The sequence below is a fragment of the Sciurus carolinensis genome, chromosome 5 (genome assembly GCF_902686445.1).
Source record: "Sciurus carolinensis chromosome 5, mSciCar1.2, whole genome shotgun sequence".
Lineage (NCBI taxonomy): Eukaryota > Metazoa > Chordata > Mammalia > Rodentia > Sciuridae > Sciurus > Sciurus carolinensis.
Window position 1 is genome coordinate 86,662,237 of NC_062217.1, and position 25,718 is coordinate 86,687,954.

Below are 25,718 nucleotides of genomic sequence, written 5' to 3' on the forward strand. Positions count from 1 at the left end.
ACTGGAAAATGCCATCATTCCATTCTTCTTTATGACTGAGTAATATTCCAGTGTGTCTATCTACCACATTTTCTCTATGCATTCATCTGCTGAAGGATACCTAGGTTGGTTCCATAGCTTAGCTATTATGAATTGAATTGTCTAAACATTGATGTGACTGTGTCACTATGGTATGGTGATTTTAAGTCTTTGGGTATATACCAAGGAGTGGCATAGGTGGGTCAACTGATGGTTTCCATTCCAAATTTTCTAAGGAATCTCCATACTGCTTTCCAGAATGGTTACATGAATTTGCAGACCCACCAACTATATATGAAAGTACCTTTCTCCTCACATCCGCAGCAACATTACTTGTATTCTTTACAATTGCCGTTCTGACTGGAGTGAGATGGAATCTCAGTGTAGTTTTTTTTTTTTTTTTTTTTTTTAATATTTATTTTTTAGTTGTAGGTGAACACAATACCTTTATTTTATTTCTACGTGGTGCTGAGGATGAAGCCTAGGACCTCACATGTACTAGACGAGCACTGTACCACTGAGCCACAATCCTAGCCCCCTCAGTGTAGTTTTTTTTTTTTTAAAGTTGACAGTGGAACTTTATTTAATTTATTTATTTGCTGAGGATTAAACCCAGTGCCTCATACATGCTAGGCAAGCGCTCTGCCCCTGACCTATAACTCCATCCCCTCAAACTGCAATTTCATGATATATTATTTCATCATACTTTTTTCCATATTGTACTTTTATTTATTTATTTTTTTTGAGTGCTGGGGATCAAACCCAGGGCCTTGTGCTTAACAAAGCAAGCACTCTACCGACTGAGCTATCTCCCCAGCCCCTCGTACTTTTATTGAGTTAAATAATTGTATATACTTATGGGATATAGTACAATAAATGTATGTTATTTTTTTTAAAATATTTTTTTAGTTGTAGATGGACACAATACCTTGTTTTATTTATTTTTTTAAATGTGGTGCTGAGGATCAAACCCATTGCCTCACACCTGTCAGGCAAGTGCTCTACCACTGAACTATAACCCCAACCCATATGTTATTCTTTAACAACTGAAAAAATGTTGAGGCATGAGAGTACTCACTAGTAGATTGACACTAAAGATCACTAAAAGGTTTTAGGCATAAGAGTTCAGTTGCAGGAAGCAATGAACAGCCAGAAGTTAAATCTACTACTTCCTGGACTTTTGGATGAATTGCCTAACTTCTAGGTCTTCCTTTCTCTTGCATATAGTGAAGGATTTAGACTAAGTAATCTATAGATCCCTCCTGGTCCTAAAATTTACTGAGTGGGGCATGGAAAATTTTGGTTATGACTCATTCAAGTTTAACATAAAGATAGGAACTAGGGGAAAAAAATTTTTTTTTCAGTACCAGGGATCAAACCAAAGGACACTGTACCACTGAGCCATACCCCCAGCCTTTTTTATTTTTTATTTTGAGACAGGGTCTCACTAAGTTCCTTAGCACCTTGCTAAATTGCTGAGACTGGTCTCGAATTTGCAATTCTCATGCTTCAGCCTCCTGAGCTGCTGGGATTACAGATATGTGCCACCATGCAGCTAAGAGGGTTTTTTGGGTTTTTTTTGTTTTTGTTTTTTTGGGTTTTTTTTTGCGGTGCTGGGGATCGAACCCAGGGCCTTGTGCTTGCAAGGCAAGCACTCTACCGACTGAGCTATCTCCCCAGCCCCCTGTTTTTGTTTTTTTAATAAAAATATAAAAAGGAAAACTTAAATGGTTGCAGTGTAAACAAAAGGAACATTTGCTTTATGTACACACAGAAGCTAAAGTGAAAAAAGTTTTCAGAATTGGATTACTGTCTTAAGCTGTATAGTTGATATCTTTTTCCCTAATTATACATATAAATATATACCCCTTAAGTATGGATAAGTCCACAAAGCAAAACTATTTTTGGATTCAAAGTTTTATTTCTTCCATATGAATGGTAATAATAAATCTTATAATGATTTGCTTGTATTTCTACTATTTATTGAATCTGGTTTGTCATCCAGATGTCACACAGAGAAAGTTTGAGTTCCAGAGTACAATATGTTTATTCTGTTATGAATATGTACTTTTTGTTTTCTCTGGAGTAGTTCAGAATGGTTTTACTTTCTAATGGAGTGATTCAAACCAGGAAAACTTAGCTATAAAGAAGCATCCTTGGACTGGTACCGTAGCTTAGTAGTAGAGCACTTGTCTTGCACATGTGAGGCACTGGGTTCAATCCTCAGCACCACATTAAAAAAAAAAAAAAGAATAAATAAAGATAATATGGGACTGGGGATGTAGCTCAGTTGGTAGAGTACTTGCCTTGCAAGCACAGGCCCTGGATTCAATCCCAAGTGAAGGAAGGAAGGAAGGGAGAGAAGGGAAGGAAGGAAAGAAAAAATTGTGTCCATCTACAACTAAAAAAAATACTAAAAAAAAAAAAAAAAAAAAAAAAGGGTGGGGGGTGTGCTGGAGTTGTGTCTCAGTGGTGTAGAGTGCTTGCCTGGCATATGAGGCCTTGGATACTCAACACCTTATATAAATTAATAAATAAAATAAAAGATCCATTGACAACTAAAAAATTTAAAAAAAGAAGCAGCAGCAGCAGCATCTTGCCAGGCACAGTGATAAATGCCTGTAATCCCAACTGCTCAGGAGACTGAGGCAGGAGTTCAAAGCCAGCCTCAACAACTTAACAAGGCCTTAAGCAACTTATTGAGACCCTGACTCAAAATAAAAAATAAATCAGGCTGAGAATTTGGCTCAGTGAAACTTGAAATGGAACCACCATTTGACCCAGCTATCCCACTCCTTGGCCTATACCCAAAGGACTTAAAATCAGCATATTACAGAGATACAGCCACATCAATGTTCATAGCTGCTCAGTTCACAATAGCCAGATTGTGGAACCAACCTAGATGTCCTTCAATTGATGAATGGATAAAGAAACTGTGGTATATATATACAATGGAATATTACTCAGCCATAAAGAATAATAAAATTATGGCATTTGCAGGCAAATGGATGAAATTGGAGAATATGCTAAGTGAGATAAGCCAATCTCAAAAAACCAAAGGACGAATGATATCGCTAATAAGTGGATGATGACACATAATGGGGGGTGGGAGGGGTTAGTGTTAGGGTTAGAGTTAGGGTTAGGGAGGGGGGCAAGAATGGAGGAAGGAAGGACTGTATAGAGGGAAAAGAGGGGTGGGAAGGGTGGGGGGAAGGGAAAAAATAACAGAATGAATCAAACAACATTACCCTATGTAAATTTATGATTACACAAATGGTATGCCTTTACGCCATGTACAGAGAAACAACATGTATCCCATTTGTTTACAATAAAAAAAAAAAAAAGAATTTGGCTCAGTGATTAAGCATCCCTGAGTTTAATCCCTAATACCAAAAAAAAAGGCAGCATCAGATAATAAAGTTTATTTTTAAATATTTTTTTTTAGTTGTAGATGGACACAGTACCTTTATTTGTTTATTTTTATGTGGTGTTGAGGATTGAACTCAGTGCCTCACATGTGCTAGGCAAGCACTCCACCACTGAGCTACAACCCCAGCCTGAAATAAGTATATTTAAATATGCTCAGAATTTGCCAGCATGTCATCCTGAGAAATAAAAAAAATTTTTTTCTTGCTTGTTCTGGTTTGATTTTATCTGTAAAAGAAAATAATCTGAAAATAAAACAAACTAAGAAAGAGTAGGTAGCAATTTAGGAAAGACTATAGGTATGGTTGTTAGTGCTAGTAATGTTATAAGAGGCCTTTGGAGCAATTGGAGGGAGCCTAATAACAAAAAGCTTTCTTTTTTTTTTTTTTTTTTTTTTTTTTTTGGTACTGGGGATTAAACCCAGGGGTGCTTAACCACTGAGCCTCATCCCCTGCCATTTTTTTTTATTTTGAGACAAGCTCTCACTAAGTTGCTTAGGGCCTTGCTGAAGCTGACTTTGAACTTTTTTTTTTTTTTTTGGCGGTGCTAGGGATGGAACCCAGGGCCTTGTGTTTGCAAGGCAAGCACTCTACCAACTGAGCTATATCCCCAGCCCGACTTTGAACTCTTGATCCTCCGGCCTCAGCCTCCCAAGCCACTGGGATTATAGGCATGCCCCACATCAACCAGCACAAAAGACTGGTGAGCAGAGAGGCAGGAGGATAAGAAGTTCAGCCTCAATAACTAGCAATACCCTGTCTGAAAACTAAAAATTTTACAAAAAAGACTGGGGGTGTAGCTCCCTTGTAAAACACTCCTAGGTAGATGGATGGGTAAACAGATAAACAGATAGATATGAAAAAACATGGGGTCCTGTTTCTTGAAGCTTCATCTGAATTTCATTAGAAATGAAGAATCTCTGGTCCCTCTTCAGACCTACCAAGTTAGAATCTCTGTTAAACAAGATTCCTAAGCTGGGGATTTAATTCAGTGGTAGAGTATTTGCCTAGCATTTTCAGGCCTTGCATTTGATACCCAGTACCACAAAGGAAAAAATAAAAAAGATTAGTGACTTTGCTTTTTTCTATAAATGTATCATTTTTCTCTGAGGGAAGAAAACGTATTTTTTAAAGTCTAGTAGTAGCACTTTACTACTATGTGCATCATCTTATTTATTCCTTATTATACTCTGAGTATAATTATAATTTATATCAGAAAAAACCACAGTATGGTGGGTTGAGGGTATAGCTCAGTGGTAGAGGGTTCACCCAGCACCACTTTAACAAATAAAAGGCAACCATGCCTAGTATTATTCGCCTGTACTCCCAGAAACTCAGGATGCTGAGGAAGGAGGATTATAAATACAAGGTGTTCTTGGCTATTTAGCTACCTTGTGTCAAAAAAAAAAAAAAAAAAAAAAAAGCTGAGGACTTTGCTCAGTGATCTGTTGGCCCTGGGTTTAATCTCCACTGCTGAAATGAACAAACATGAGTTTAATATATTTGCATAATCTTGTTAATTAAGGAGATACGTTTTATTTTGTTTTTTGTCATGTTGGGGTGGAACCTCGGGCCTCACATGTGCTAGGCAAGTGCTCCACTACTGAGCTATATGCCCAGCCCACAGCTTATTTTGAACCTGGGGAGTTTGACTTAATAACTGATGGCTATAGCATTGCACAATTCTAGGATCCATGATTAATTTAATTGTTGGCATAATGAAATATTCCCTTGGAATACAAAGTGGATAGTTACCCTAGATTGTTCATCAAGGCTGTCTATCCTCAACCACAAAACTATATTGCTGCCTCTTAAACTTTTTTTTTTTCATTTTCTTTATATTTATTTATTTATTTTAATTTTTATTTTTACAGACTGCATTTTGAGTCATTGTACACAAATGGGGTACAACTTTTCATTTCTATGGTTGTACACACCTCTTAAACTCTTAAATGAAAATTTAAAATATTTTTTGATGTGAATTTTTATTTATTCCATGACTTTTTCTCGTATTTTTCATTTTAAAGATTCTTGGATCTCCCAGTCAGCATCATTTCCTCGTAATCAGAAACGACCAGGGGTGGATTCTTTATCACCAGTGGCCTTACTTTCTAAACAGAATTTCCAGCCTTCAGTCCAACAGAAACTTAATAAACCAGCTAAAATCACTTGTGCAAACTGCAAAAAACCTTTACAGAAGGGGCAGACAGCTTATCAACGAAAAGGATCCGCTCACCTCTTCTGTTCTACCACCTGCCTTTCCTCCTTCTCTCATAAACGTGCTCGAAAGACAGGAAATGTTACATGTAAAAAGTAAGCATTATCTTTCAACATTTCTCCATATGGTTGAATATGAGCAAAAAAAATAAATGTTCTATATGAAATTGCAGAACTGGAGAAGTTTATGAACCTAGAGTGTGTTAGAGCTGTGAACTCATTTATATTGTGCTTACTCTTAGCAGTAAAGTGAAATATAGGTTTAAAAGTATATCACCCTTTTCTCTGACATTCTCTTTCCCCGTCTTACACCTTATTTATGCCAAGGTAATACCAGTAGTTTTGAATGTTTCTAAAAAACTGAAAAACTGTGGTGAAGTTCTTATGATACAAAAGGTGCTTACCCTTGAACCTTTTCTTTCTGTGTTATTTAGGAACTCATGGTAATGAAGCCAAGATTAGATTTTATTATATAAAAAAGTTATAGCTGATTCCTAGGATTAAATAATAGTAATAAAATGAAAAAATGTCAGTTATTAATCATATATTTGACTTTTTGTTAAAATACAGTGTTCTTGGGCCTGGGGTGTAGCTCAGTGGTAGAATGCTTGTTTAGCATGTGTGAGACCTGAGTTTGATCCCCAGTACAAAAAACAAAAAAGGAAACAGTGTCTTAAATTGTCTATCCTTTGTATTTCAGAGATGCATCTACAAAGAAGGCTACTGTTGTTACTCCACTAGAATCAAGCAAATCCTTCCAAGAATTTTGTAGTACATCTTTGTCTCCCTGTGAAGACAACCAGAATCTTAGAAAAGGATTTTTTAATAAGTCAAGATGTACAATCTGTAGTAAATTAACAGAGGTCTGGATTTTTATACCTAAATTATTAATTTAGGTTAACTGGGATAATTGTAATTTTTAAATGCTCTTATAAACTCTGCCACCTAATGCAGATATCCTGTATATACACCTTGAAGTTAAAAGGTGGAATATGGGGCTGGGGATATAGCTCAGTTGGTAGAGTGCTTGCCTTGCAAGCACAAGGCCCTGGGTTCAATCCCCAGCACCGCAAAAAAAAATAATAATAAAAAAAAAATAAAAGGTGGAATATGGATATACTCGAACTATCATATTAACTAATATCCCATTTGTATAGTATGGAAAGTATACATTTGTTTTTATGGAATTCGTTATAATCAAATAAGTCAACAATTTAATGGTGGATTTCTGTTCATAGTAATAACACTAAAGAAAAGTGTAGTTTCAGAACACGAGGGAAGCAACAGATCCTAGCACAAGAACACATGAAACAATGCATTTGTTCCTTTAGCATTAATTGATATTCCCATCTTTTGAGTTGCTGAAAAGAGGAAAACAAACATGCATTCAAGAAGTCCTTGTTTTATGCTATTTTTGATAACTATATTTGGTGCAGGTGATCTGATAGCTGTGCAGATCAGGATATGATTTTATCCATTACCACGTTGAGAACCACCTTGCTTATGGATACACTGACACCATCCTGAACATGGATAATATTGTTTCCCATATCCCTGCCTATGAAATGTTCTAGGGCAGTAAACTTAACATTAAGAATGGCATTTTCCTGTAATCTAGCAACTCAGGAGGCTGAGGCAGGAGGATCATAAGGTCAAAGCCAGCCTCAGCAACTTAGTGAGACCCTGTCTCAAAAAAAAAAAAATGGCTGGTGATATGACTTGGTGATATAAGCACCCCTGGGTTCAATCCCTGGTAACCACCCCTGCAAAAAAAAAAAAAAAGAGAGAGAGAATTCCCAGTCCCGTTTTGTCACTCTTAGGTCTTCAGGAATTGCTTTTTCTTCTGCGAATCTTGATTTTACAAAGAAAGAAAAAGTGAAAGAATAACAATGCTTTTTTTTTAAAATGTTTCACTGAGATATTATTTGGGGTTCTTTGTTTCTTTTGCAGAAACTAGTTTCATTATCTTTTTTTTTTTTTTTTTTTAACTAATCTAGTTCATATATTTTAGTTAATTTTTGTTTTTTCTTTTAGATTCGCCATGAAGTCAGTGTTAATAATGTAACACACAAGCTATGCAGCAACCATTGCTTTAATAAGTACAGACTGGCCAATGGTCTAATAATGAACTGCTGTGAACAGTGTGGAGAGTACATGCCCAATAAAAATGCTGGAAACAATATCCTCATTGGAGGTCAGCAGAAGCGATTTTGCTCCCAAAGTTGTGTTACTGAATATAAACAGGTAATTCTTTCTAATGATCAAGTATGTAATAACTTAGCCCTGTTAGCTTACATTAACCAAATTTATCTTAACTTCATCTAGTTCCATTTTGTCATTCTGTTATTGAGCTCTGAGCCATCTCAGCTTACTATTGAAATCCCCTATTATTATTTTGCATGAACTCACAAGTGCTAGGCAAGCACTCTACTACTGAGTTGCATCCTCAGTCGTACAATATTGAAATTTATCCATTGTTGTAAGTAAACTGTTTTAAATGTTTTTTCTTCTCTTCATTTTGTACTCCCACTAACAGCTTAATCCAGTAACTCCACAGTCTAACCAAAATTTGGTGTTGTTTGTTTTGATTTAAGCCATTCTAGTGGTAAAATGATGGTTTAATTGTGGTTTTAATTTACATCATTTCCCAGATAACCAATACTTCCTTTTCATCAAAAGATCATTTTATATATTCAAATCTTTGTGTGTGTGTGTGTGTGTGTGTGTGTGTGTGTGCGCGCGTGCACGCGCGCCCGTGCGCCTGTGCTACAAACTGATCCCAGGAGTACTATCACTGAGCCAAATCCCCAGCCTTTATTTTTATTCATTTAATTATTTTGGTACTGGGGATTGAACCCAGGGATGACTTACCACTGAGCTAAATCTTCAACCCTTTTAATTGTTTTTATTGAGACAGAATCTCTCTAAGTTGCTGAGACTGGCCTCCAACTTGTGATCCTTCTGCCTCAGCCTCCCAAGTCTCTGGGATTACAGGAGTGTATCACCATGCCCAGTTTTATTTTATATTATATATTTTATATATTACATATTTTATATTATATATTTTAAAAAATAAAATACTTTTATTTTGAGACAGTCCTGCTTAGTTGTCCAGGCTGGTCTCAAAGTTGTGATCCTTTTGCCTCACATTCCAGAGTTACTGGCATTACAGACATTTACCATAATACCTAGCAGTCTATTCAAATCTTCAGACAATTTTTTAAAAAAGTATTTTTAGCTATAGATGGATATAACATCTTTTTTCTATATTTATTTTCTATTTATTTATTTAAATTATTTTTTAAATTTTTTACAGACTGCATTTTGATTCATTTTACACAAATGGGGTACATCATTCCTTACGTATGGTTGTACATGATATAGAGTCATACCATTTGTGTAATCATACATGTTATGATGTCTCTCTCATGCCCCCATTTTTCATACCCCCCATTTCCTTCTACATAATCTAAAGTTCTTCCTTTCTACTCTCACTCCCCATACCCCCACCCCCATTATATATCATTTGGGTATAATATCTTTATTTTATTTATTTTTTAATGTGATGCTGAGAATCAAACCAGTGCCTTGCACATGCTAGGCAAGTGCTGTACCACTGAGCCACAACTCCAGCCCAGACAATTTTTTAAATTGAGTTGTCTCTTTGAGACCACAACTCAAAGGCTGTCCTGGAACTCCTGCCTCAGCCTCCCCAGTAGCTGGGGCTATAGGTACACACTACCATGCCCAACTTAAATTGGGTTGCCTTTTGTTAAGTTGTTGGAATTCTTTAAATATTATGGATACATATAAAATAAATGTATTCAGCAGATTTTCTTTCAAACTGATTTGTCTTTCATTTCTTAATGTTGCTTCTGAAAAGCACAAGGTTTTACTTTTTATAAAGTTTAATTTATTACTTGCTTTTCTGATTAATGTTTGTACCCTATTAAAGGAATCTTTGCCTACCAATGTTACAAAGATACTTTTCTACATTTTCTTCTGGATGCTTTCTTTTTTTCAGTGCTGGACATTGAACTGAAGGCAGATTCTCTACCATTCCAACCCTAGAAGCCTTGTTTAAGCTTTCATTTTTAAGTCTGTGATTCATCTTGAATTAATTTTGTATGTGGTGTGATGTATGTGTTAAGGAATTAATAAATTATGTGATTTAAAGATACTAAAAGGTTCAATAATCAAGGCAGTATGGTATTGACATATAAGCAAACAGATCAGTGGAATAGAAGGTAGTCTAGAAATAGAACCACATATGAACTCAGTTGGGTATTTATTTATTTATTTATTTATGCCGGGGATTGAACCTAGGGCCTCGTGCACACTTAGGCAACTGCTTTACCACTGAACTACAACACCAGTACCAGTCATTTCACGTTCAAAGGTACCAAATCTTGATGAAAAAAGCAAGGGTATTTTTTTTTTTTTTGAAATGAAAAATGTCTAACTTTCAAAATAAAGATAGGATTTTGAAGGCCATGAGAGAAAAGCATCAGATTACATATAGGGGGAGACCAATACGGATAGCAGCAGACTTCTCAACCCAGACTCTAAAAGCTAGAAGGGCCTGGAACAACATATTTCAAGATCTGAAAAAACATCGTTGCCAACCAAGAATCCTATACCCAGCAAAACTAACCTTCAGATTTGAAGATGAAATAAAATCCTTCCATGATAACAAAAGTTAAGAGAATTTACAAATAGAAAGCCTGCACTACAGAATATTCTCAACAAAATATTCCATGAGGAGGAAATGAAAAACAACAATGGAGGTCAGCAAAGGGAGGAACTACCTTAGAGAAAAACCACTCAAAGGAGAAACCAAGCCAACTTAAAAACTAAAAATAAGCCAAATGAATGGGAATACAAGTCATATCTCAATAATAACCCTGAACGTTAATGGCCTAAACTCATCAATCAAAAGACATAGACTGGCAGAATGGATTAAAAAGAAAGACCCAACAATATGCTGCCTGCGAGAGACTCATCTCATAGAAAAAGACATCCACAGACTAAAGGTGAAAGGATGGGAGAAAACCTACCACGCACATGGACTCAGTAAAAAAGCGGGGGTTTCCATCCTTATTTCAGATAAAGTGGACTTCAAACCAAAGTTAGAAGAAATAAAGAAGGACATTTCATACTGCTTAAGGGAACCATAAATCAGGAAGACATAACGATAGTAAATATTTATGCCCCAAACAATGGTGCATCCCCTTACATCAAACAAATCCTTCTCAATTTCAGGAATCATATAGACCACAACACACTAATTCTGGGTGACTTTAAAACACCGCTGTCACCACTAGATAGATCTTCCAAACAAAAACCAACCAAAGAAACCATAGAACTCAATAACACAATCAATAACCTAGACTTAATAGACATATATAGAATATTCCATTCATCAACGAGCGGATTCACTTTCTTCTCAGCAGCACATGGATCCTTCTCAAAAACAGACCATATGTTATGCCACAAAGCAGCCCTTAGGAAATGCAAAAAAATAGAGATACTGCCTTGTGTTCTATCAGATCATAATGGACTGAGAATAGAAATCAATGACAAAATAAAAAACAGAAATTACTCCAACACCTGGAGACTAAATAATATGCTATTGAATGAAACATGGATAACAGAAAACATCAGGGAGGAGATAAAAAAAATTCTGAGAGGTCAATGAGAACGACGATACAACATATCAAAATCTCTGGGACACTATGAAAGCGGTACTAAGAGGAAAATTAATTGCATGGAGCACATTCCAGAAAAGAACGAAAAGTCAACAACTAAATGACCTAACATTACAGCTCAGAGCCCTAGAAAAAGAAGAATAGAATAACAACAAAAGTAGTAGAAGACAGGAAATAATTAAAATCAGAGATGAAATCAATGAAATTGAAACAAGAGAAACAATTAAAAAAACTGACAAAACAAAAAGTTGGTTCTTGAGAAAGTAAACAAAATAGACAAACCCTTAGCCACACTAACAAAGAGAAGGAGAGAGAAAACTCAAATTACTAATATTTGTGATGAAAAAGGAAATATTACGACAGACACCACTGAGATACAGAACATAATGAGAAGCTACTTTGAAAATCTGTATTCCAACAAAATAGAAACTACCGAAGACATTGACAAATTTCTAGAGACATATGCTCCTCTCAAACTGAACCAGGAGGACATATACAATTTAAACAGATCAATATCAAGCAATGAAATAGAAGAAGCCATTAAAAACCTACCATCGAAGAAAAGCCCAGGACCAGATGGATTCTCAGCCGAGTTCTACAAGACCTTCAAAGAAGAACTCATTCCAATACTTCTCAAAGTATTCCAGGAAATAGAAAAGGAGGGTACCCTACCGAACTCATTCTATGAAGCTAATATCACCCTCATACCCAAACCAGGCAAAGACACATCAAGGAAAGAAAATTTTAGACCAATATCCTTGATGAATATAGATGCAAAGATCCTTAACAAAATATTGGCAAACCGTATTCAAAAACATATTAAGAAAACATGATTCTTAATGGAGAAAAACTGATAGCATTCCCTTTAAAAATGGGAACAAGACAGGGATGTCCTCTTTCACCACTTCTATTCAACATTGTCCTCGAAACTCTTGCCAGAGCAATTAGGCAGACCAAAGAAATTAAAGGGATACGAATAGGAAAAGAGGAACTTAAGCTGTCACTATTTGCAGATGACATGATTCTCTATTTAGAGGATCCAAAAACCTCCTCCAGAAAACTTCTAGACCTCATCAATGAATTCAGCAAAATAGCAGGCTGTAAAACCAAAACGCATAAATCTAAAGCATTTTTATACGCAGGTGACGAAACAGGTGAAAGGGAAATGAGGAAAACAACTCCATTTGCAATAGCCTCAAAAAAAAAAAATACTTGGGAATCAATCTAAGCAAAGAGGTAAAAGATCTCTACAATGAAAACTACAAAACATTGAAGAAAGAAATTGAGGAAGACCTTAGAAGATGGAAAGATCTCCCATGTTCTTGGATAGGCAGAATTAATATTGTCAAAATGGCCATGGTACCAAAAGTGCTATACAAATTCAATGCAATTCCAATTAAAATTCTAATGATGTACCTTACAGAAATAGAACAAGCAATCATGAAATTCATCTGGAAGAATAAGAAACCCAGAATAGCTAACACAATCCTTAGCAGGAAGAATGAAACGGGGTATTGCAATACCAGAACTTCAACTATACTACAAAGAATAGTAACAAAAACAGCATGGTATTGGCACCAAAATAGACAGGTAGATCAATGGTACAGAATAGAGGATGCAGACTCAAACCCAAATAAATACAATTTTCTCATACTAGACAAAGGTGCCAAAAATATGCAATGGAGAAAAGAGCCTCTTCAACAAATGGTGCTGGGGAAACTGGAAATCCATATGCAACAGAGTGAAACTAAACCCCTATTTCTCACCCTGCACAAAACTCAACTCACAATGGATCAAGTATCTTGAAATCAGACCAGAGACCCTGCATCTTATAGAAGAAAAAGTAGGTCCAAATCTTCCACTTGTTGTCTTAGGATCAGACTTCCTCAACAGGACTCACGTAGCACAAGAAATAAAAGCAAGAATTAATAAGTGGGATAGATTCAAACTAAATAGCTTTCTCTCAGCAAAGGAAACTATCAGCAATGCGAAGAGAGAGCCTACACAGTGGGAGAATATCTTTGCCACTGATACTTCAGATAGAGCACTAATTTCCAGAATATATAAAGAACTCAAAAAACTCTACACCAAGAATACAAATAACCCAATCAACAAATGGTCTAAGGATATGAACAGACACTTCACAGAAGATGATCTACAAGCAATCAATAAACATATGAAAAAATGTTGACCATCTTTAGTAATAAGAGAAATGTAAATCAAATCTACACTAAGATTCCATCTCACCCCAATTAGAATGGCGATTATCAAGAATACATGCAACAATAGGTGTTGGAGAGGATGTGGGGAAAAAGGTACACTCATACATTGCTGGTGGGGCTGCAAATTAGTGCAGCCACTCTGGAAAGCAGTGTGGAGATTCCTTAGAAAACTTGGAATGAATTCACCATTTGAGCCAGCTATTCCACTCCTTGGCCTATACCCAAAGGACTTAAAATCAGCATACTACAGAGATACAGCCACATCAATGTTCATAGCTGCTCAGTTCACAATAGCCAGATTGTGGAACCAAACTAGATGTCCTTCAATTGATGAATGGATAAAGAAACTGTGGTGTATATATATATATATATATACAATGAAATATTGCTCAGCTATAAAGAATAATAAAATTATGGCATCTGCAGGCAAATGGATGAAATTGGAGAATATCATGCTAAGTGAGATAAGCCAAACTCAAAAATCCAAAAGACGAATGATCTCACTGATAAGCGGATGATGACACATAATGGGCGGTGGGAGGTGGGCAAGAATGGAGGAAGAAGGAACTGTATAGAGGGAAAAGAGGGGTTGGTGGGGTGGGGTGGGGTGGGAAGGAAAAAATAACGGAATGAATCAAACCTCATTACCCTATGTAAATGTATGATTACGCAAATGGTAATGTGTTACTCCATGTGGAAACAGAAAATATATATCCCATTTGTTTACAATAAAAATGAAAGAATAAAAAAATAAAATAAAAGAAATGATGCTAAGGGGCTGGGGATTTAGCTCAGTTGGTAGAGTGTTCTCCTTGTATGTACGAGGCCCTGAGTTCAATCCCCAGAACCTAAAAAAAAGAAAGAAAGAAAGAAAAGAAATGATGCTGGCTGAATGCAGTGATGCACACCTGTAATCCTAGCAACTCAGGAGGCTGAGGCAGGAAGATCATGAGTTCAAAGTCAGCCTCAGCAATTTAGGGTAGCACTTTGCAACTCAGCAGGACCCTGTCTCTAAATAAAACATAAAAAATGGGCTGGGGATGTGGCTTAGTGGTTAAGCACCTCTGGCTTCAAACCCTGGTACCAAAAAAAAAAAGAGAGAGAGAGAGAGAGATGCTAAAGCATTGTTCTCATTTGTATGGAAATAAATGAAACTTGATCCCATTTTATTCCATACATCAAAAATTAAGTTGAAGTGTAAAGTTCTTAGCATAAAGCTAAGAACATTCTTAATCCCATTTCACTGGTAGGATTTACATAGTTCACTTTGGGGGGAATTAACCCTTAAATTATTAGTAGAACAAACAATAAATACCCATAGTTCACTTTTAAGTTGTTTTTGCAAGGAAGGCTTATGCACTCTATGTATACTGTTCCTAATATTCAACAAAGCTTTTGAAGATGGTTTATAGAAGAGCACAGTGAACAGTTTAAAAATAGATGAAAAATTTTTAAATGTTATCTTTTCAAAAATAGTACATGGCAAAAGTATTGCAGTTTCTAATTTAGTAATAAAAATCTGTTAAATCTTAATATTTACAGTCTTTATTTACTTTAAAAATAGTTTTTAGTTGTCAATGGGCCTTTAATCAAACCCAATGCCTCACACATGCTAGGCAAGTGCTCTCACTGTGCTACAATTCTAGCCCTTTTTTATCTCTTAAATGGATGATTTAGGTATACCTGTGTTTTTTGCTGAGTTAAGGACAGTGAACTTAGAAATGAACGTTTATCCTCTGAAAAGCATAAGGATTACATGTAGAGTACAAATTCTTATTACTAAATTAACATCAGAAGAGGTAAAAATGGGGAAATATACATAGTCCAAATAGACAGCAGCCATATATCTAGATGTTTGATTTTTTTTCTTCTTCTATACTGGAGATTCAACTCAGGGCTTCACACATGCGCTAAGCAAATGCTGTTCAGCTACATTGCTAAACTTTTTCATTTTATTTTGAGACAAGATTTCACTAAATTTAACCAGACTGCCTTCAAATTTGAGATCCTCCTGCCTTAGCCCCCTCAGGTGCTGTAATTACTGGTGTGAGCCATTGCACCTGGCTCAGGCTTTTTTGAGTAACTTTATTACGTACATTCTAATCCCCTTGAAGAAAATCTGAAATACAACATTTCATATTTGAGTAATGAAAACTAACTCAAAAACACAGGCTTCATATTCCTATATACTACAGAAGTTTCATAAACATGCATTTCTCTCACACAGTACATAAATATTTTGAAACGATTAGTAAAAGACCTTCTAAGAAGCCCAACAAAGGAAAAAAAAGACTAAATAGTAATGTTTTTTGACAAAGACATCTGAAAATGTCCCTATGCATTGTGATATACAAAGACCTTAAAACTGAAATCTTGCTAAGCATGGTGGTGCACACCTGTAATCCCAGTGGCTCTGGAGGCTGAGGCTGGAGGATTGCAAGTTCAAAACCATCCTCAGCAACTTAATGAGACCCTGTCTCAAAATTTAAAAAAAAAAAAAAAAAAAAAAAATCAGAAAACCCCAAAATCTTCCAGTTAGTGACTATTTTGGTACCAGGGATTGAACTCAGGGGCACTCAACCACTGAGTCACCTCCCTAGCCCTATTTTGTATTTTATTTAGAGACAGGGTCTCACTGAGTTGCTTAGCACCTTGCTAAATTGCTGAGGCTGGCTTTGAATTTGTGATCCTCCTGCCTCAGCCTCCCAAGCCATAGGGATTATGGGCGTGCACCACTGCATCCAGAGTTAGTTACTTTTTGTTCAATCACATACACAGTCATAAAATGTAAAGACAATTTTGCTCTATCAGGGGTTGATTTTGACTCCTTTGAGAACATTTGGCAACATCTGGACATATTTTTTACAGTTATACCTTGGAGGATGCTGCTGGCATTTAATGGGTAGAAGGCAGGAATGCTGCTGAACTCCTGTAGTGCATATGAATTAGTCCCTCAAAATAAAAGCTATCCTGCCCAAAAGACTTTGTAACCAAAGGATATGTGAGTATCTGGGTACTGTGTGTGGTGAGCCTAGTTAGAGGAAGAACAACTAAATTTCCTTCTTCCCAATTTAGAAATCAATTGATGATATTTAAAACTGGGAGGAAAAATCAGTAAATAGTGATAAAAATGTTACTATAATATGTGGAAATAGGACTGGGGAGATAGCTCAGTTGTTAGAGTGCTTGCCTTGCATGCACAAGGCCCTGGGTTCGATCCCCAGCACCGAAAAAAAAAAAAAAAAAAAAATACAAGGAAATATGTGGAAATAATAAGGGACCGGTGTTGTAGCTGAAATAGAGCACTTGCCTAGCATGAGTAAGGTCTGTGGTCCCCAGCGCCACACATACACACACACACACACACACACACACACTCACACAGTTAAAAAGGTTATATTTTTGGTTAACTTTAACTTTGCAGATAGGGGAAATTAGTATAGGGTTACAGGACTGTTATGCATTTTAGTCAACTTGGTTTAACTAGTTGATGTATATTTAATTTTAATTTTTTAAATATATATTTTCTGAGTTGTCCATGGACCTTTATTAATTTATTTATTTATATATGGTGCTGAGAATTGAACCCAGGGCCTCATACATCCCAGTCAAGTGCTCTACCACTGAGCCACAGCCCCAGCCCCTATATTTAATTTTTAAATGTTCAAAATAATTGAAGTTAAGGGCTGAATATATAGCTCAGTGAGAGAGTGCTAGCTTAGAATGTGCAAGGCCTGGGTTTAATCTCTAGTACTGCCAAACACAGATGCACACCACAAAGGAAGGAAGGAAGGAAGAAAGAAACCAATATTAAGATGATATCTAGCCAGGAATGGTGGCACACACCTATAATCCCAGCAGCTTAGGAGGCTGAGGCAGGAGGATCAATCGTTCAAAGTCAGCCTCAGGAAAAGCAAGATGCTAAACAACTCAGTGATACCCTATCTCTAAATAAAATACAAAATAGAACTGGAGAGGTGGTTCAGTGGTCAAGTGCCACTGAATTCAATCCCCAGTACCAAAAGAAAAAGAAAAAAAAAAAAAAGTAACAATAGAGTCACATTTGAAACCTTGATTAGAGTGTACTGTTGCTTTCAATAGAATATTTAATTATACTCATGTCTTATCCCCAAAAGTCATAAATTTTCAGTTTAGTAATCTTTAGAGTAGCAAATCTAATAGCTTTTTGTTTTTTGAGTGGTGGTTTTAGTGTTGCCCAGGTTGTTCTGTTACTGTTTGGATCTGGAATATCCCCTCAAAAGCTCCTGTGTGTAAAACATGGTCCCCCACTCAGCGAGATTCAGAAGCGGGGATTTGGGGCATTGATTGGATCATGAGGGCTTTAACATCATCAATGGAATAATCTATTTGATGGATTAATAATTTGAATGGTGGTAATCGTAGGCAGGTTGGGCATGACTGGAGAAAGTAGGTTCACTGGGGGCGTGGTCCTACACACTTTTTCTGACCCTGACCTCTTTTCCTCCATTCATCTGCCCTACCCCTCTCCTTCCCAGCTGACATGAGCTGAATGACTTTCCTCTACCACACTCTTCTGCCATGATACTCTGCTTCACCTCTTGCCCAGAGCAGTGGAGTTGGCCAACCATGGACTTAAGAGAGATCTTTTTTGTTTGTGTGTGTGGTGCTGAGGATTAAAACCAGGGCCTTCTGCATGCCCAGTGAGATCTTTGAAATGATGACCCAAAATAAACTTTTCCTCTTCTAAATTGTTCTTATCAGATACTTTGGTCACAATAAAAGCAGACTAGATTATGGCAGTTCCCTTGGCCCTGGTGGTGACTGTGACCGTACAGGTGGCCTTGTTCTGCTCCAGTCTGTCTTGAGTTTATTTGAGTGGGTGAAGGTGATATCCCTTCTGAGGTTTGGGAAGAGAGGTCACAGAATCCCAGTGCAAACTGGCCGGATTGCAATAATAAAGGAATTTATTGGCTTTTATAATTGGACAGTCCAATGATAGACCTGACTCGAGGCCTAACTGGTTCCAGAGACTCATATTCTCATAAGGACTAGTATTTTTCTCTTGGCATTGGCTACATTCCAATGGCTTCTTTCCAGGGGTGGACAAGAGTGACCACTGATTTTATATCCTCTCAATTTCAAGTGGAAAGAGAGTGACTCTTCTTCATTGAACACCACAAAAGCCTTAGAATTGAATCAAATTGAACTGATTTGGGTCGTATACCCATTTTTCAATCAATTGCTGAGGTCAGCCTGATTCATGGAGAGGAAACAGCCTCACCCAAAACAGGATGAGGGAAAACTATGGTGCTGTTTCCAGAAGAGAGGGAAATTGATGCTAGGCAGACAAAAATAAGAGTTATCAATTAAAATATAAAAAATCTTTTCTGTGTTACCTATTTCTACAAACTCATCAATTTGATAGTCTTAACTAAAATAAATAAAATATGTATATATAAAAAAAGAAAAGCTAACACAGTCTCAAACTTGTGGACTCAAGTGATCCTCCTGCTTCAGCCTCCCCCATAGCTGAGACTACAAATGTGTACCATTACTCCCTTATCTAGTAGTTCTTTTCTTGATGTTCCTTTTTAGACACTTTAGTTGGTGCCTTCCTCACCTACCTGTTATTTGCTTCTGTTTTCATCCAGATCATCAGTTAGATGTTCTTTGCGACTGAAGAATGAAGTAGTTACACTAAAGTATTGTTGGAAAAACATTTTTTTTCCCAAAGAATCTCACAGGGTGTTTCTAGAAAAGAGTGCCTGACTGATATAAATGGAGAAGACATGAACAGTTTAACTTCAGAACCTAGAGTATAGGGCAGACCAAACATGGTTGTGCATGCCTGTAATTCCAGTGAGTTAGGAGGCTGAGGCAGGAGAAACACAAGTTTTAAGACCAGCCTCAGCAATTTAGTGAGACCCTGACTCAAAATGAAAAGGGCTGTTAATGTGGCTCAGTAGTAAAGCACCTCTGGGTTCAAACTTCAGTACCTACTTCCCTAAAAAAAAAAAAAAAAAAAAAAAAAAAAATATATATCAAAAGATCTATGAACCTTTGTATCAACAGGTAGCCGAATCATCCAGCCTTGTCTTTATATCATCAGTTCTTTGTTAGTGAACATATTCAGTAATTGTCAAATAATTGAATATCCATGTGTATTTCAGTAATAATAGCTAACTTAAGTTCTCTGTGGTGCCATATGCCTACAGCTTTACATACACTTTCTCATTTATTCATCTAATTAATCTTCACAGTTAAGTATAACTAGTATTCTCAGTTTAAGGAATCTGAAATTTAGGAGATTAACTTGACCAACATCATACATTTGGGAAGTAACCCTTCCATTGAGAACTGTAAAAACTCTCAATTCTTTACCAAGAAATGCAGGAAGGAAAGAGAAAAGGCTTTTGTCTCATATGGTTCTCAGACAGTATTTTGATGATTTCCAAGTACTATTTCCAATTTATATTTATCTCTTTGAGTTTAGGCCAATGTATCCATTTATATTCTCTTTGAATATTCTACAGATACCTTAGATTCACTATCTTAAACCTGGTTTCCTTCTTTCTCATATCATTAAATGACCCCATGATCCAGTCAGATGCTCATTCTTTACTTTTCCTTCTTCCTTGACCCCCAAAGTGCCTTATGCTTGCAAGGCAAGCACTCTACCAACTGAGCTATATCCTCAGCACCCCCACCCCAAAGCCTCTTAATCACTAACTAATCCAGATTCTCCTCCCAGACTTGTTTCAATCAGTCCTCTTTCTTTTGCTATAATCTTAGACATAGTTACCATCATCTTTTGCTAGAATTATCACCACAGCATCCTGACTGACCTCTGTACTTTAATTCTTGCTTATTTACTGTTGAAAATTCATAATACAATCAGAGTAGTCTTTCTAAACTGATATATCACTTCTCTGCTTTTTTTTTTTTTTTTTTTTTTTTTAGTGCTGCCATTTGCTTTCAGAATAAAACAAATGCCCTTATTTTTTTCTGTTCCAGTGCTCATGGTGTTCAATTTGTGCTGTATAGCTAATAGGATGCCATTCACATATCATATATCTTTGTTATTTTGAACCATTTTTGCATTTTATTATAATTTTATTGAAACCAAAATAATGTGTTTTTATTATAGATTTTAGTTGATGGCAATAAAATGCAAAAACAAAATCAAAATTAAATTTTTCTGATAGACATGGCAGTTTGGTGAAAAGATATCAATGTATAACATTCGGCTTTGAATATATAGTGTTAATCTAACATTAAAAAATTGGGTCGGGGTTGTGGCTTAGTGGTGGAGCGCTTACCTTACACATGTGAGGCCCTGGGTTCAGCACCACATAAAAATAAACAAAAATAAAAATAAAGGTATTGTGTCCAACTACAACTAAAAATATTTTAAATAAATAAGTAATCTACTTTTGGGGTAGGGTTGTGGTTCAGTGGTAGAGTGCTTGCCTAGCATGTGTGAGGCACTGGGTTTGATGCTCAGCATCACATAAAAATAAAGGTTTTGTGCCCATCTATGACTAACAAAATATTTTTAAAATATCTGCTTAAGCAAGGAGCTCTTCTTTAGTTGATTAAGATCTTCAAATTAAATTTGTTCTCTTTGTGTTACTATATTAAAAATAGTATACCCAGTTTTCTCTTTAAATCCACAAGTACTTTGATTATAACAAAGTAGTAATTATTTACTATTAATGACAAATTTAGAATTTCTGAAAACTGGGTATGATGGCATGTACCTATAGTCCCAGAATTTAAGGGCTAAGGTAGAAGGATTTCCTTAAGAGTCCAGAAGTTCCAGACTAGCCTGGACAATGTAGAGAGACCCTGTTGCAAAAAAATAATTTCTAAAATTGAGAGCTCTCTCTATGTCATACACGTGCATGCATATATGGTATTGAAGGAATTCTTCATGGCAGTTTCACTGCTCTAAGTAAATGCTGTTTTGTGGGGTGTGGTGGCACACATCTGTAATTCCAGCCACTCAGGAGACTGAGGCAGGAGAATCCTAAGATTATCTCCATGTTGGGCCTCTTAGCAAGACTCTGTCTCATGAAAATGAAAATTGTTGGGGATGTAGCTCAGTGGCAGAGCACCCCTAGGTTCAATCCCCAGTACCACAAAGAATGAATCAATGAATTTTAAATTTTATTGACCTTTACATGAATTTTATGCAAATTTTATTGGGATATGATTAACATGCCCTCCAATTCACCATAGACCACCCCCACTTTTTTTTTCCTTTTTTGTGGTGCTGGGGATTGAACCCAGGGCCTGGTGCATGCAAGGCAAGCACTCTACCAACTGAACTAGATCCCTAGCCCTACCTACCATCAGCAATTTTAGAACATTCTTACTACTAAACCCCATCTGTTAAAAGTCAATCCCCAGGCTGGGGTTGTGGCTCAGTGGTATAGCACTAACCTAGCATGTGTGAGGCACTGGGTTCGATTCTCAGCACCACATATAAAAAAAAATGAATAAAATAAAGGTCTATCAACATCTAAAAAATTAAAAAAAAAGTCAACCCCCATTTTCCCTCCCTCCAAAAATATCCTAGACAACTATAATTTACCTTCTGTCTGTGTAAAATTGCCTGTTCTTGACATTTGACATCAGTGGAGTTATAAAAATATGAGATACTTTCTGACTTCTTTCATGTATTGTTTTCAAGGTTCATCTGTGTTGTAACACCTGTCGGCACTTCATTTTTCTTTATTACCATATTGTCCATTAAATGGATAAAACTGCATTTTCCTACCCATTAGAGTTGTTTCAAATTTTTTCTATTAGGAATACAATTGCTATGAAAATCTGGATGTTTTTGTGCGAACATATGTTTTCATATTTATCTTGGGTGGAATAGCTTGGAATAGAATTGCTGGGTCATGTGATAACTGATAACTGTTTAAACTTCAATGAAACTGCCTCATTTTTTTTGTTTGTTTGACACCAGGAATTGAACCCAGGGGCACTTAACCAATTGCGTAGGGCCTCTCAAAGTTGCTGAGGCTGGCTTTGAACTTGCAATCCTCCTGTCTCAGCCTCCAGAGCCACTGGGATTACAGGCATGGGCCACCATGCCTGGCAAACTACAACAGTTTTTCAAAGCAGATACATCATTTTTTCTTTTTTGGTGCTGGGGATTGAACCTAGGACCTTGTGCATGTGAGGCACGTACCCTACCAACTGAGCTATATCCCCAGTCCCAGATACATCATTTTATATTCCCACCAGCACCTTAGGAAGGTTCTTTTTTTTCCTTTTTTTTTTTTTTTTTTTTTTTTTCAGTGCTGGTGATTTGAACCCAGGGCCTTGTGCTTCCAAGGCAAGCATTCTACCAACTGAGCTATATCCTCAGCCCCTTAGGGAGGTTCCTGTTGGCATTTTCCCCAGTACTGAGGATTGAATGACGGTTAATATAAGGGTTAATATAAGGGTTAATATAAGGGTTCTGCTACTGAGCTATATCCCCTGCCACCCCACCACCCTTTTTTTTTTTTTTTTTTGGGGGGGGGTTAAGGTCTTGCTAAATTGCCCAGGCTGGCCTTGAACTTGTGATCTTCCTATCTCAATCTCTTTAGTATCTGGGATTAAAGACTGGGATTATAGGTATGAGTCACCTCCCCTATCTATTTCTCTACATCCTTATCAACATTTATAATTATCTATTTATTATATTCATCCTAGTAAGTGGGAAGTGGTATGCTTTGTCATTTTGATTTGCATTTCTTTTTTAAAAAAATTTTTTAGATGTTGATAAATGATTATTTTATTCATTTATTTATATGTGGTGCTGAGGATCCAATCCAGTGCCTCACCATGCTAGGCAAGTGCTCTACCTCTGAGTCACAACCCCATCCCCTGATTTGCATTTCTTTTGATTACTAATGATGAGTATCTTCACATGTTTATTGGCTATTCATATATCAGGGAATTTTTAAACTGCTAAGAATTTAAAATAAAGTTGTAATCTCTTATTTCTTCCCAGGTGATGGAAACAAAATCAAAAACATCAGCATTAGAACACAGAAAAAGAAATGCCATCAAAGAAGAAAATGAAAGAAAATTATATGGATCATCAAATACACTTTTGGAAAAATTAGAGAGAGTACCAGAAAAAAAGGAAAAGATTTTGGAACTACAGGTTTCAGCAGAATGTAACCTGGATAATTCACAGAACAAACAGAATGTGAGTTTACCTCCTTCCATATCAACCATAGCCGATAAATTTCAAGAGCAACTGGAAAATAAAAATTCAGAAGATTCCATTATGCCAGTTGTGCTTTCTGCGGATCCAGGTACATGGCCCCGAATTCTGAATATTAAACAAAGGGATACTCTTGTTGAAAATGATCCACCTCAAGTAAGAAATTTTAACTTTCCAAAAGACAATACAGGAAGAAAGTTTTCAGAAACTTATTATACACGAATTCTTCCAAGTGGTGAGAAAACAACTAGATCCTGGTTACTTTATTCTACCTCAAAAGATTCTGTGTTTTGCCTGTATTGCAAACTCTTTGGGGAAGGAAAAAATCAACTGAAAAATGAGAATGGATGCAAAGATTGGCAGCATTTATCCCATATTCTTAGTAAACATGAAGAAAGTGAAATGCACATCAATAATAGTGTTAAGTATTCAAAATTAAAATCTGATTTGAAGAAAAATAAAAATCATGGAGCTGCAGAACATAGATTCTATGAAGATGAGCAAAATGATGGTGTGCAGCTATTGTACACATAATATACCTGATTTGGATTTTGACAATGTCTTTAACATTACTCAGAAAAGATCTGTACCATAAGTCAGTACCATTAAGTTGTGAGTCTCCTATTCAGAGTAACTTACAACAGTTCATTAGCAATAAGTATAATAGCAAATAAATAGTCAAGAATGTTCCTGTTCCATATCTGAAACTAATTGGTTTCAGTAGTCATTATCACAGATTTTAGTGAAGACAGTTTTCAGTTGTCTGTCTGTCAGTTCTCATGTTTTTAAAATTGATGTTTGAGAACTGCCATGTTTAGTGGGGCTTAGTTAATATTCCCAGTTACCATGAAAGAGGAAGGAAAGACTTGAAATTATTAATGCCAATTTGAATAAGATCACTATGTGAACAAGCATTCTCATTTTATTAAAGTAAAAACATTGTTTCAGAATGTTTATTATTAAACTGAAAACATTGTTTAAGAACAAAATGGAATCTGAAACTACAGCTTTTGCTATTAAACCAAATATTTGTGATTTATTTCTTTTGAATGAAACATTTTTCTATTTGAGCAAAACAGCATTATTTCTTATATTAAATAAGATGACTAATTTGCATTTTTGTTTTATATTTTTGTTATTTAATTTGTAAATGTTTAACTTTTGTTGTATGAGAACTATAAGCATAAAGAATATATACCTATTTTTATGTTGGTTCAAATATAAGAAATATTAAAATAAAATATATTAAGTTAACTTATCAGTATTGTGGGTGGTTTGTTTTCCTGTGAAAGATAACTATATATACATTATACATGAAATATGAGTAATAGATTTAAATTTTTTTATTTGGTCAGTCAGTGTCCTCATCACTATGAATTTAGTGATTTTCCTTTTCTTTTTTTGGTACCAGGGATTGAACCTAGGGATACTTAATCACTAACTACATTCTCATTTTTTATTTTTTATTTTTTATTTTGAGACCAGGTCTTGCTAAATCACTTAGGGCCTCACTAAATTGCTGAGGCTGGCTTTGACCTCACAATCCTCCTGCCTTGGCCTCCCAAGCTGCTGGGATTACAGGCATGTGCCACACTGTGCCTGGCAGTAATTCTCTTTTGTTTCTGATCTCTGATGCCAGTTTTATTATATTAAAATCTTACATATACTTGGGCTTATTTGCTTTCAAGACTTTTCCTGTGAAACAATTGCATATGAGCAAGGGGTGGTTAGGAGCAGAAGATGCATTCTTTTTTCCCCTGTGGTGCTGGTCATTGAACTCAGGGGCACTCTAACATTGAATTACATCCCCAGCCATTTTTATTTTGAGACAGGGTCCCCCTTAGTTGCCCAGACTGACCTTGAACTTGTGATCCTCCTATCAGCCCCATCAGAGTAGCTGGGATCCTAGGCAAAC

The 25,718-nt window shown here is 36.2% G+C and overlaps 1 protein-coding gene across 8 annotated transcripts in view; it reads left to right on the forward strand.

Moving 5' to 3' along the window:
- Zmym5 (zinc finger MYM-type containing 5) overlaps positions 1 to 24,996 on the forward strand; it is a 58,127-nt gene extending 33,131 nt beyond the window's left edge. For 6 of the 8 annotated variants that reach the window (XM_047554155.1, XM_047554152.1, XM_047554150.1 and 3 more), the window contains 4 exons: positions 5,471 to 5,756; positions 6,361 to 6,523; positions 7,695 to 7,904; positions 23,585 to 24,996. In XM_047554155.1, the coding sequence (XP_047410111.1) occupies positions 5,471 to 5,756; positions 6,361 to 6,523; positions 7,695 to 7,904; positions 23,585 to 24,337 (1,412 nt within the window). In that variant the 3' untranslated portion in view covers positions 24,338 to 24,996. Of the gene's footprint in view, positions 1 to 5,470; positions 5,757 to 6,360; positions 6,524 to 7,694; positions 7,905 to 9,684; positions 9,814 to 23,584 lie in introns of those variants that run through there. The other 2 variants (XM_047554156.1, XM_047554158.1) reach the window with 2 other exon arrangements.
- Positions 24,997 to 25,718: the final 722 nt, after the last annotated feature.